The 13,207-nt window shown below is 37.9% G+C and overlaps 1 protein-coding gene across 1 annotated transcript; it reads left to right on the forward strand.

The window, feature by feature from the left end:
• Positions 1–4,250: 4,250 nt before the first annotated feature.
• On the forward strand, positions 4,251–13,207 carry LOC105010580 (serine/threonine-protein phosphatase 2A 55 kDa regulatory subunit B delta isoform-like). Its single transcript, XM_010869966.5, has 10 exons — positions 4,251–4,436; positions 4,607–4,681; positions 7,326–7,423; positions 7,537–7,702; positions 7,782–7,894; positions 8,019–8,196; positions 8,334–8,498; positions 9,424–9,593; positions 9,712–9,803; positions 9,911–13,207. Exons 1-10 carry the CDS (start codon positions 4,430–4,432, stop codon positions 10,188–10,190), a joined length of 1,344 nt encoding a protein of 447 aa, XP_010868268.1. The 5' UTR covers positions 4,251–4,429; the 3' UTR covers positions 10,191–13,207.

Raw genomic sequence — 13,207 nt, forward strand, 5'->3', positions numbered from 1 at the left:
CAAACGAAAATGCTCAGGCTTTATATATTCCTGTTTCTGCTCTCTGCTTGTAAGAAATAATAAGAAAACCACAGAAACCAAACAAGTGTCAGCACTGAATAATTGATTGTGTTTGGCTTTTGTGTTGTGAGTGAAGACCAAGGGTTGGATAGAACACATGCCCTTGAGCAGAACCGACAGGTCCAGAGAATTGTGTCTCAGACTGACTGGTGCCTCATTTACCAAAGGTGTGTGCACACAAAAACATAATAAACCTTGCACTGGCCACTTTTTCCAGAAAGGTTGGTATTCATTAATGTTTAACTTCATAGGAAAGTATGCATATATCCATGCAAACCTTAGACTTTGCATGCACGCAAAACTCTAAAGGTTGACTCATTTTGTTGCATTCCAACATTGCTTCTTTGAGGGGAACTGAGGTGTATGAATCTCAAAATTTTAATAATAATAATAAAAACATTATAACTACTAGAACTAATCCATTAACCTTTGGGAAAGAGATTGCATAGCGCCATTTATCAATAAATATAGAATTATGTGGTGACACTTGTAATCAATATAGAATAATATGTGGAGGATGGCCAACAAAACAACAAAACAAAATATGAGGCGACTTTAGTGGCTAGTTTACAAATTGTTATTTAAAGGAACCATTTGTAACATTTCCACCATACACAAGCAAAACAATGCTAATAACATTATAAACAGCATTAGGGAAAGATGTTAGGTGAAATGGAATACTTCACAAATAGTCTGTTGTTGTTGGTGTATTCATGCTCAGTGAATTAGACGTCTTCCCAACAATTTTCTTTAGTTGATTTGGTTGCGTCATTGTGCAGTTGAAAATCTTGCAGTTGACCTTGTTGTTCCTAAACATGTAAGCTACTTAGAAGCCAAAACTGGAATTTCACAACTTCCTGTAGGTGCTACCCAAATTGATGTTTGCGCCAATACCCAAGGATATATAGAAAAGTTAGAAGTTGAAGTTATACCATGGGAAGACAAACCTATAAAAATGAGAATTCCAAATCACACATTGTATAACATTAAAAAGAATGGCAAGTTATCTAGCTGTTATACAGTTAGCGCCTAAGGCTAAACCTATGAACTTTCTCTGTCCTGCGACAATATAGCCTAGGGCAAGTTTTTTTTACAATCTCTTGCTTGTTCAGTTTTTAGTTATACCACAGGCAGGATAGACTAACTACCTGTGAATTTCAAACCACATTCTGTGTAATATTAGCCAGTTTGACAACCTATTTTTTATTAAGTTAGCTGCTAAGGCTGTCTAGCGTCGTAAATTCACTGCTCAAAAAAAGGGAACACATCACAGTATAACTCCAAGTAAATTAAATAACTCCAAGTCAGTATAACTCCAAGTCAATTAAACTTCAATCTGTCCAGTTAGGAAACATAAGCGACTGTGAATCAATGTCACCTGTTTTGGTGCAAATGAAAGTAACAATAGATTTACTGGAGAGGCAACAGCAAGACAACCCCAAAAAAGGGGTAAGGTTTTGTAGGTAGTGTCCACAGACAATTGCTTTCTCCTTATCCTGACTGATTCTTCTCTAGTTTTGCATTTTGCCAGTGTCCTTGTCACTACTGGTAGCATGAGGTGGTACCTGCAGCCCATTCAGGTTGCACAGGCAGTCCAGCTCCTCCAGGATGGCACATCCATATGTGCCGTTGCAAGAAGGTTTGCTGTGTCTCCCAGTACAGTCTCAAGAGCATGGAGGAGACAACCGACGATGGGCCGTTACACGAGGAGGGCTGGACAGGGCCGTAGAAGGGCATCAACCCAGCAGCAGGACCGGACTCTGCTCCTTTGTGCGAGAAGGAACAGGAGGAGCACTGCAAGAGCCCTACAAAATTATCTCCAGCAGGTTACTGGTGTGAATGTTTCTGACCAAACTGTCAGAAACAGATTCTATGAGGGTGGCATGAGGGCCCAACGTCCTCTAGTGGGACCTGTGCTCACAGCCCAGCACAGTGAAGCTCAATTGGCATTCACCAGAGAACACCAGAATTGGCAGGTCTGCCACTGGTGCCCGTTCTCTTCATAGATGAGAGCAGGTTCACACAGAGCACATGTGACAGACGTGAAAGAGTCTGGAGATGGCAAGGCGAACAATATGCTGCCTGCAACATCATCCACCATGACCGGTTTGGTGGAGGGTCAGTGATGGTCTGTGGAAGCATATCCTTGGAGGGTCACACAGACCTCCACGTGCTAGCCAACGGTACCCTGACTGCTGTTAGGTACCAGGATAAAATCCTCAGACCCATCGTCAGACCTTTCACTGGTGCAGTGGGCCCTGGGTTCCTTCTGGTGCAGGACAATGCCTGGCCTCATGTGGCCAGAGTGTGTAGGTAATTCCTGGATGACGAAGGCATTGATGGCATTGACTGGCCCTCGTGTTCCCCAGACCTGAACCCAATTGAGATCCTCTGGGATGTTATGTATTGGTGCATCCACCACTGCCAAGTAGCGCCACAGACTGTCCAGGAGCTCACTGATTCCCTGATCCAGGTCTGGGAGGAGATCCCCCAGGACACCAATCCGCCATCTCATCAGGAGCATGCCCAGACGTTGTTGAGACTTCAGTGTGAGTTTGAATCCATTAACTGTTGTTACGTAATTTTGTTCTCAACTAATTCCACAATGTACAGTAAATATTTAGATCTTTAATATTTCATTCCTTTAGACCTGATGTATGATTTAAGTGTTCCCTTAATTTTTTGAATAAGTGTACATTATTTCTGTTGCTTCCCTATTGCCTACTTAAATATCTGTTTTATTTTTTTAGAATTTAGAATGTTATCATAGGTGTGCTAACACATTAAAACAATGTTAAAATGAAAGGCAGTTGAGATCAATGTTAAAATGAAAGGCAGTTCCTTTGTGACAGACTTAGTAACCAAGATACAATGCAGTTTTGATCTTACACATGATTCAGGCTTCATGTTGCCTACAATGCCTACAATTCTATGTATACTATGGGCCGGAACTTATAATATAAGCGGAAATGCCTTTAAAGTGTGTTTTTTTCAACAATATACTAAAACGTTCCCAAATCAAAGGTACAATATTTTCAATATTCAAGCTTGACTAATGATGACAATGACATTCTGTACCAATCAATTGTTAAACTGTTGTTTTAAGTATGGCTGCCATAGCAACGTCCTCAGTGGCATTGCTAGAAAAAGGTGCAATTCATAGTTACCAGCTACACCACATTTGTGTTTGATTTAGTCAGACTTGCATCTGTACGGAGTCCTAGAGGTGACATTGAATTATCTTTTAAATAAAACATACTCTTGTTTTTTCAAGTGTGCTTTTGTTTTATAAAACATGCTTTTGTTTTATAAAACTTGATCTCGTTTTTCAAAAAAAAAATGTTTTGACCCTGTAATCGAACCCACATTTGCTGATGCTTCAGATACTCAACTACTCTACCGAAGGCCAGTTCTATTGCTTCTTTAATCAGCACAGTTTTCAGCTGTGCAAACATAATTGCAAAAGGGTTTTCTAATGATCAATTTGCCTTTTAAAATGATAAACTTGGATTAGCAAACACAACATGCCAGTGGATCACAGGACTGATGTTTTCTGATAATGGGCCTCTGTACGCCTATGTAGATATTCCATTAAAAATCAGCTGTTTCTAGCAACAAAGGGAATTTGCAACATTGTCAATGTTAATGAAGTGTCTTTGGCCAGGCCCAATAAAACATAAATTTAAGTAAGATTCAGTGAGGCTGAACTCCTTAGTCAACGCTGCTAAGTAGAAATTATTCTCAGTTTACTTACTTAGTAAAATAAGGGTAATAAGGTGCCTAACTGGTATTTTATAAACCATTTTCCAATGCAACAAGAACAGTAAAAATGTATATTTTATAATATCCGTGGTACAATCTCATCCACCTTTCTGTGAAATACTATTCATTGTTTGAGCAACCTGTTTCATAACAGAAACTCAGTATGTGAAAGATGCTCTTTATTTGCTTATAGTCCCTAATATAGTCCCTGTAGCTGGCACAATTTTAAGAGGTGAGGCTTCAATCTAACTGCTGTCTAAAGTTTCAAGGAGTAAGGCCGACTTAAGTACAGACAATACTGCTTTTATGGATTGATGAGCTGATAAACCGATATAGAGAGTATATACAGCAGCTGACTTTATATATCGATATGGATAGAAAGAATGATTGGAGGTAAGTCATGTCGACGTCATCATCATGCAATGTGCGCCATTTTGCATGAAAAAAAAAAAAATCACTGAAGATTTCCGTGGTCTCTTGACAGAATTCTGCACCGGACTCCTTACTCTGCCTGTAGAGGTTTACTTTTTTTTTTTCCCCCCCTGACATAAGTTGCATTGCTTGAATAAGCAGTGTTCAGTTATAGCTATCTCTGCTAAATGAAAGAATGGCAGGTAAGCTACTTTTATAACCAGAAAAGGGTCCTCATACCACTCACCTGCTGCTGTGTGGCCTGGGTGCAAGTTCTAACTTAGCTAGCTAGGCTTGCTAACATTATCGACAACACGTCAGTTTACTGTAAATGGGTTGTTGAACTGACGCTTGTGTTGTTTTTGTTATGCAGGAGTTGCCAGTGGAAATGATTTTCAGTGGTGTTTCTCACAAGTGAAGGGTGCGATTGATGAAGACGTTGCAGAAGGTGAGTAGTTAGCTAATGCTAGCTAGCTAAATTATGTAGCTAGCTAAATATCTACGTTAACGAGTTAGCTGGCTAAACTTTCTAGTTTGAACTGAGATGTCATCAAAGGTATGACGGCATTCGCCTATTATTTCACTGGTTAGCTGCAGTTCTGTAAGTTAGACTTAAAAAATTGCCTTTTCTAAACAATGTTTGAGTACCAATGCTACTGTATGGGCAATAGAGTTTTATTAACTAACGCTTGCTGGCAAATTAAGTTTGCTAGCAGCATAACCAAGCAAACTATGACATTAACATTGTAACGTTAGCCAAAAAACTGCCATGTAACTTATCAAGTATGTAACCTAATCTCACTTTGACTGTCAAAATACGTTGTACACATTATTTTCATGTATCAACTAGCGAGTCATCCTGCTAACTGACCATGTTAGCCTATTTCCTTTGACACTACCAAACGTTATGTGGCTTGAGCTGCCGCTGTGTGATTATTTGCCGATACTTTTTACAACTAGGTAGAAATCCGTAATAGTTCTAATTAAGTCAGCATCGTTACGTTACTATTTTGATCGGTGGAAATGAAATGGTTTTGTTCTATAATATCGCACAAATCTGTTTCGCACACCTGATTGAGATGTGTTCAGTCAAGACGTTAACAGGGAGTTCGCTGCGTCCCAGGGCGGTCTTGTATTCCTTGTCAGTCCACCAAACACGCAGTGTCAACATAGACCCTTTTCTTTGTTTACAAACATTTTTGCAATGGTTGCAGAAACGCCTCCAAGCTAGCACAGTAACCAATGGATACCTGCAGACTGGCAACTTTTCACATATGAGACAACTCCATTTATGTCCTTAAAAGGAACAAACTACAACATAAGCAACTAGGGGTACAATAGTACATCTAACCCACGGTACAGTACATGTTGCAGTTTGAGGGTCACAGTTTGTTACAAGTCAAAAATGCATTGACATTTGTAACATGGCTGGAGCAACTTAGAAGATGCCGAAACCTTCTATTCTCAACCACAGAGTACGGGCGCATGTCCGCAGCTATTCACACTCATTGCTTTTGTCAGTCTTTATATTAGACTGATGCTTAAGGCTGCTTGAATGCATTGGGGAGACAATGTTTAACCTGATTAAGTTTTCCATCTGAAGACGGGGTCTTGAGATTGACTTTATTTGGTTTTTGGAGATAATCCCCAATCTTTGGGCGTTCTGTAAATCGAGGTGATTAAGGCAATCTTTGACTGTTTTGCCCAGTTAGTTTACACTTCACTGAAGTCCCTTATGAGGACTTGGCGAGCAGTTTGGAAGTTTTAGAAACTTCACAATTCAAGGACAATTGGGCCGGCATTGAATCATATTACTGGCTTTTTATTTATTTTGTATCATCCAAAAGCTGGCTATAGCTGGCTAATGGATGCCCTGATGTAAACATGTTTGAGGTGTTAGGAGCTGCGTAGGCTAGTACGCAGTATTTTTTTTATTAACTGCCTCTTCTGCTGTTGCGGTAGAGCTGCAATGAATTTATTTGTACTGTTGTATAACTCTCTATCATTATTCAATTATAGATAACATTACACTGTGTCCAAAAACAATCTGCCAAAATGAAAATGAGAGGATTTTTCCTTAATTAGAGATTGCACTAAGTTTTCATTCTTCAGTAATGCGCTATAAACCAAATCATCAGCATTCACTGAGGATGTGCTGAGTAGAAGGCTCAGTTGGACACCTAGAACAGTGCAATATGCAAACCCTTGGAGAGACTTGTTTGCTTACTTGCTAACAGGTTATGCTAAATGTTTAGTCTATCAGGTATGACCAGCATTGTGTTCCGTGTTAGTCAAAAATGCATTAGCTACGGTTGCAATAATACAGCTACAGTGTCATGTTTGCTACCCCGTTTATGCAGCAAGTAGGTTAACGTAATGTGTTTATAGGTAAAATGTTTGAAAGAGGGTGATTTGGCAACTCACAAGATTGAATTTGTGTTGTGCTTCTGTTGTATTTTCTCTGCAGTACTAGTACTCTACCAAAGTCAACATTTTAACATTATCATTGTCTGATTTAGGAAAATCATTACAGTGTAGTGCCCTAGAATTATCGTATCCGTCTGAACTTCTTGCCTATAAAGAGATGGTGTTTGCAGTTCTTATTGTGATAGCTTCCTCTACAAAGGAGATGCACATCAACTAGATTTTTAAGGGGGTAGTCTTCTTGTGATGCCATTTACTTGCTAGATATGTAATTGGTTAAGAATGTAGCTGGAAGCAGGGCATATGTTGTTCTTGGTCATAAGTCACTGGGAAAGTTTTTGCCTGAGTCCTGCCTCCAATTTAGAGCCCCGCCTCACAGTATTGTTTTTCAATTGGCACTTACCAAGACTTAAAATCCAAAACTCCTAGGTCCACAATGTTGACTGTGGGAAATTATTCTATTAATCTTCTGAGGGAAGACACTGATGTTTAATGAGATTGATTTTGCATAACACTCAGTCATGCATTGGCATTCAGGTCCAAAATCCCTTTCTGACCATTATTAGTATGAGCAAGATTTCATATTATTTACCTGTGTGCATTAGATAAGGAGAGCGTGTTAGTCATGCTTTAGAATCCAGATTTAATATGTGATGTCATCCTTTCAGCTGATATAATTTCAACGGTTGAATTCAACCATTCTGGAGAGTTACTAGCAACTGGAGACAAGGGAGGCAGAGTTGTCATATTTCAACATGAAGAGGAGGTGAATTTTGCACTACATTTATTTTCATGAACTGGATGACATAAATACAAATACCAAATACAGTGTCTGGTTTTAAATCAAAGTTTGTCACCCACTCTAATTTTCTCTTTCAGTGTAAAAATCGACTGCAGCTGCGAGGGGAATACAATGTCTATAGCACTTTTCAGAGTCATGAACCTGAATTTGACTACTTGAAAAGTTTAGAAATTGAAGAAAAGATTAACAAAATAAGATGGTTACCACAACAAAACTCAGCACATTTTCTACTTTCAACAAATGGTAAGAACATTATGGTTTGATCTACTAACCTTTTTGTTAGGTTCACTATCAACATACTCTTTGTTTTTGTTTTGTACAGATAAAACAATCAAATTGTGGAAAATCAGTGAACGAGACAAAAGGGCTGAGGGTTACAACTTAAAAGACGAAAATGGACGTCTCAGGGATCCTTTTAGAATTACCTCACTGCGGGTTGGTTTTGTTTGTCTGCCCTTTAAAATGTTTACAATAACTGTATGAGAACACTGTACAAGGAAAAAGGTCAGCTTTTTGTGCTTATAGTGTGCACGCCACAATAGATATGTTGTGTTTACAGGTACCAGTGCTGATGCCCATGGATCTCATGGTAGAGGCAAGTCCTCGGAGGGTGTTTGCCAATGCTCACACATATCATATTAATTCAATATCTGTAAATAGTGATCATGAAACTTACCTCTCCGCTGATGACCTAAGAATTAACCTTTGGCATTTGGAAATAACAGACAGAAGTTTTAGTATCCTTTGACGTTTTCGGTAAAAGAAAAAAATTACATAATGACTTTTGGATGTAGATATTTGATTTGTGCAAACTGTCTCTTACGAGCCTTTATGAGCCATTAGAAACATGTTTTCCTTAACAGTGTGATCTCAGACATTGTAGATATCAAGCCCGCCAACATGGAAGAACTGACAGAGGTTATCACAGCTGCAGAGTGCCATCCAAATCAATGCAATGTATTTGTGTACAGCAGTAGCAAAGGCACCATACGTCTATGTGATATGAGAGCAGCAGCACTCTGCGATAGGCACACCAAGTGTGAGTATTTATATAAACACATTCATTTATACATTCATTTGTACATTGATATTAATATTGTTTATATTTTAAAACGGACACAAAAAATTATGTTGGGAAATATTTGTAAGAAAATAAAACTACTCATTTTACATTAAATTCTGGGAAAATAATCTTCAGATGGATCTCTTGAAGTAATTTTTTGCTTGTATTTGATTGTTTCAAGATATACCATTATTATAATTTTTTATCGTTTTTATAAAAAAAAAATTAACACTATTTATAAATGCATGAGATGGCTTGGTGTAAAAAGAAGCAACATGGAATTTCAGTTATGCCTAATATGTAATGTAAAGATTGCTTTTTGAAGGAGTGAAGGAATAACAGATGAGAAAGAGGTAGCTACTATTTTAAAGCAATTAAATATTACGTTATTAATTAATAGACTACATTTATATGAATAGTGTATCCATTTGCTTACCATATTAACATGATTAACATGAAGATTTTATAAATTATTCCCTGGACCACTTCAGTTAGTAAATATCTAACTAGTTATCTTGGTTTCCATTTTCCTACAGATACATTTACCTAAATGGCCATCAATGGTTCTTGGTCATGGAATTTGTGTTCATCAGGAAGAGATTTGGTTAACTTGTTTGCTGCTTGTGGCAAACAATTGTCAGCTTTTGAGCTTGAGAATTTGCCAAAAAATTATTATAATAATTACAATAAATACTATTGCTGCCAAAGGTTTGCTGCTGGTTCACTACTAGTGGAAAACATTTGTGGACTTGTGACAACATTTTGTAGCATTCTATTTTCAGCTTTTTTTTGTAATGGAAAGTTTTCTCCTCTGCAGTGGAAATGTTCAGTCACAGATACATTTTATATTGTCTATTGTCAGGATATTTGTTAGTCATTCTGAGGCTCTCTGTTCTTATAGTCTTTGAGGAGCCTGAGGATCCAAGCAGCAGATCATTCTTCTCTGAGATCATCTCCTCCATCTCTGATGTGAAGTTCAGTCACAGTGGGCGCTACATGATGACACGGGACTACCTCTCAGTCAAGGTGTGGGACCTCAACATGGAGAACAGGCCAGTGGAGACATATCAGGTACCTACCTTTGTTATATTGGTTTGTCTACTTTCCCACAATTGTTTAATTAGGTGTATCATAGTTGGAAAAATACCATTATTTTTCCAAATACACTAATTAATCTTCTCCGGTCTAGGTTCATGAATATCTTCGCAGCAAACTTTGCTCGTTGTATGAAAATGACTGCATCTTCGACAAGTTTGAGTGCTGCTGGAACGGTAGCGACAGGTTAGAAAACCTAGCACTTTTTATAAGGCAGTCTACAACAACTAGTTTTTCTGATAATGTCCAGTTTTTAAGGATTCTTTTCTTTTTTTGATTCTTTTATTTATCAGTGCTATCATGACTGGCTCCTACAACAACTTCTTTCGGATGTTTGACCGCAATACCAGGAAGGACATCACACTGGAGGCGTCCAGGGAGAGCAGCAAACCGCGGGCCACACTCAAACCCCGCAAAGTCTCCACTGGTGGCAAGAGGAAGAAGGATGAAATCAGTGTGGACAGCCTGGATTTCAACAAGAAGATTCTGCACACTGCCTGGCACCCCAAAGAAAACGTAATTGCCGTAGCAGCCACCAATAACCTGTATATTTTCCAGGACAAGATCAACTAAAAAAAAAAAAAAAAGGCTTTTACTGTTCCTTCTTAGTTAAGCCTAGTGGTTGATCTGTAACAGAAACATATTGCCCTCTCTTCCTTCTGGTGAAGTTGAAAGCACTCTCCTCCTTGTTGCGGCGGGAGGACAATTGGCCAGACATTTTTCTTCTTTTTGTTTTTTGTCTGTTGATTTTGCCCTGGGTGAATCAGTGCCTGGGCAAAGATTGGACCCTAAGATCCCACCTTGCGGTAAATCAATGGAACGGCACTCCCAAGTGATCAGACTCTTGAACATTGGTGTTTGAGACATTTTCAGCCTTCATTTCATTATCTAACAACTGAACTATGGAAAGCTCTGGAAAATGACCCATGTCATTATTAGAACATCCTCAATGAGATTTTGGGGCCTTTCTTGAACATGGTTATTCTGTGGGTTATACCTGTTAACATTCCCCCATATTCACTATGTGTTCAGGCCAACTTGCAATAAGTTGAATTTGAAAAGTGGACTTTTCTTTACCACTCTTTACCTCAATTCATCTCCCAGACATGGTAACGTTATCTCACTGACTGTATCTATTCAAATACACCTTTATGGTGAATTCAGTTAATAAAGTAACTAAAACTAAAAAAATAAAAAGAATAACTAGCTGTTTTAAATCGTGTTCTTAATTGCTTTGCATGTGTTTATGTTGTAGAGAGGTGGGGGGAAAAAATCTGTTATTTATTTATAAAATGTTGTTGCAATTTCCATATGACAATTCAGAACCACCATTTGAGATGATTACGGATGTTTAACAGGATGGGTTATGCTCCCTTACCCATTACAGCTTGGCAAGGAACTTTTTGACAATACATTTTTTGTTCTTAAATATAACAAAAACAGTTTTTAAATGTCAATTTCCAAATATAGGTGATAATCAACAAAACAATTAACATCTCTGACATTTTTTATCCAAACTTTGTATTGAGTGAGAAATGCCTCATCCATCTGTGTAGATCTTTTTATTGTCAAACTGTATGAAACTACTTCTACTGTACCGGTTTTTGCAAAGATTTTGGAATAGTCTAAAATGGCGCAGAAACTCCACTCAGTGCAAAATGTGGAATTAATATTTAAGCTATCTATCAGATGATTTCAAACATAGCTGTCATAGAGAAGCTGAAGTTTCCTTTCATTGGATAAGTTGGACTGAGAAAGACATGTTACCCCACACAGTCTGTGTACTCCTATGAAATGTCATGTTGAACAGCTTAATGAGCTTACCATCTTGACAGCTTTCCTCTGTTCATTCAATATCTTTCTGTCCTGCTATCACTTCTGGTAGCATTTGTTTTTATTAAGAAAATGCTAGCCAATATGGCAAAATGAAATTATTTTGTGTTCGTAGGGGGCTACAAAAACATATTTTGCCAAATTATTTCAATCGGTTGTTGTTTGACAGTGACAAGTTGTTTTCATTTTGATTTATTATCCCCCAATTAACTAGCCCCATAGGAATATTTAAAGGTAAACATACTTTGCCACCTATCATTAAGATCAGTCTAGTGCAGCTGCACGCCAAATGGATGAGTACCAAATGGATGAGTAGGATTAAAGCAGGATGTTTTACTCATTCCACAGAGGGCCTTGTGTTTGCTGGTATATTTTTTTTCTCTTTCCGTTAGTGTCAAATTAAACCTAGACAACAAACTGAGTTGAGGTGAGGTTTTGAACTTAAGTAATGAATACAGTTTAGGAGCAAAGTTCTGCAGACAGTCATGTTGAATTTAATTAATCAAATGTATTGTATAAAGCCCTTTTTACATCAGCGGTTGTCACAAAATGCTCATACAGATATCCAGCCTAAAACCCCAAACAGCAAACCCCAAGAAATGTTTACACAGTGGGTAGAAAAAACTACTAGAGTAAGAAACTAGGAAACCTGGTTGGGCACCTGGGAAGCAATTTGACTGCCTGGCTGAAGGGTAGATGGAAAGGATTTTGTTTATTACACTGTTGTCTCAGGATTCTATCCAGCATCCTTTTGGTTCCTGGCCCAGTGCTCCTAACCTCTGGTTTACCTGCTGCCCAAGTTTTGGACATGTAAGCAACCCAAAGAAAAACTGTGATAACTCCGTTAAAAAACATTGACGTCACACATGTCAGCTTGGGATGAGACAGAATAACTTCTCAGTCTCAATCTTCTACACTTTGTAGAATACTTTTTATATATGTATATACACACAATTACATGTTATATAACATTGGTAACGGGTAATGGAGCATACATTTTCTGTAGCTACTGTACAGTAGAGTCCAATTATGTGCTAGTGTCAATTTATTTATTGCTCTCATTTAAGATTCAGGCTGGAAACTGCATGGGAGGAGACAATATAAAGGGAGTACTGTATACAGCCTTAATCTGTCTAAGTCTACCAATGACAGCTACCAGTTATGTCCCTAAAACTTTTACAAACCTTATGTGCATTATATTTTCTTCAATTTTATTTTGTAGATTTGTCATTACTGCTGCTATTTGTGGCTGTCTGTAAAAACACCAGTTGTTTAAAGAAGAATACTTCACACGCAGATCTAGTTATATACAGAGTGCCTCCAAAACATGGGAATTTGATGGTTCTTTGTGTGGTACGTGGTGATGGTCCAGACAAGCCTCTCACATGTGCCCTTTAATGATCATTCATTGGGATGCCAATAAAGTCAAAACTGCATACTTTATTTTCCAAGTTATCAATGCAAAAATTAAGGTTTAATAATAGACAAACATGTACTTATTACAACATTAAAAACAGGAACACTGGTAATAAACAGTTTGTCTCTTATTATGATTCTTAACATGCTGGCGCTGTTTTCTCTTGTTTTGATTTGTTGACCAAAGTCTAATAAAATGTAATTGTGTTCATGTGCATTACATTAATGATTTTAAAAAATGTCATTCACTTCATTTTTTGACATTAATGACTATTAGAAGCTGGTCAATTATGCTGGAGCACAGGTCAAAAACATGGCAATAAATTATTTTATGAAAAACA

The sequence above is a fragment of the Esox lucius genome, chromosome 6 (assembly GCF_011004845.1).
Source record: "Esox lucius isolate fEsoLuc1 chromosome 6, fEsoLuc1.pri, whole genome shotgun sequence".
NCBI classification, from domain to species: Eukaryota; Metazoa; Chordata; class Actinopteri; order Esociformes; family Esocidae; genus Esox; species Esox lucius.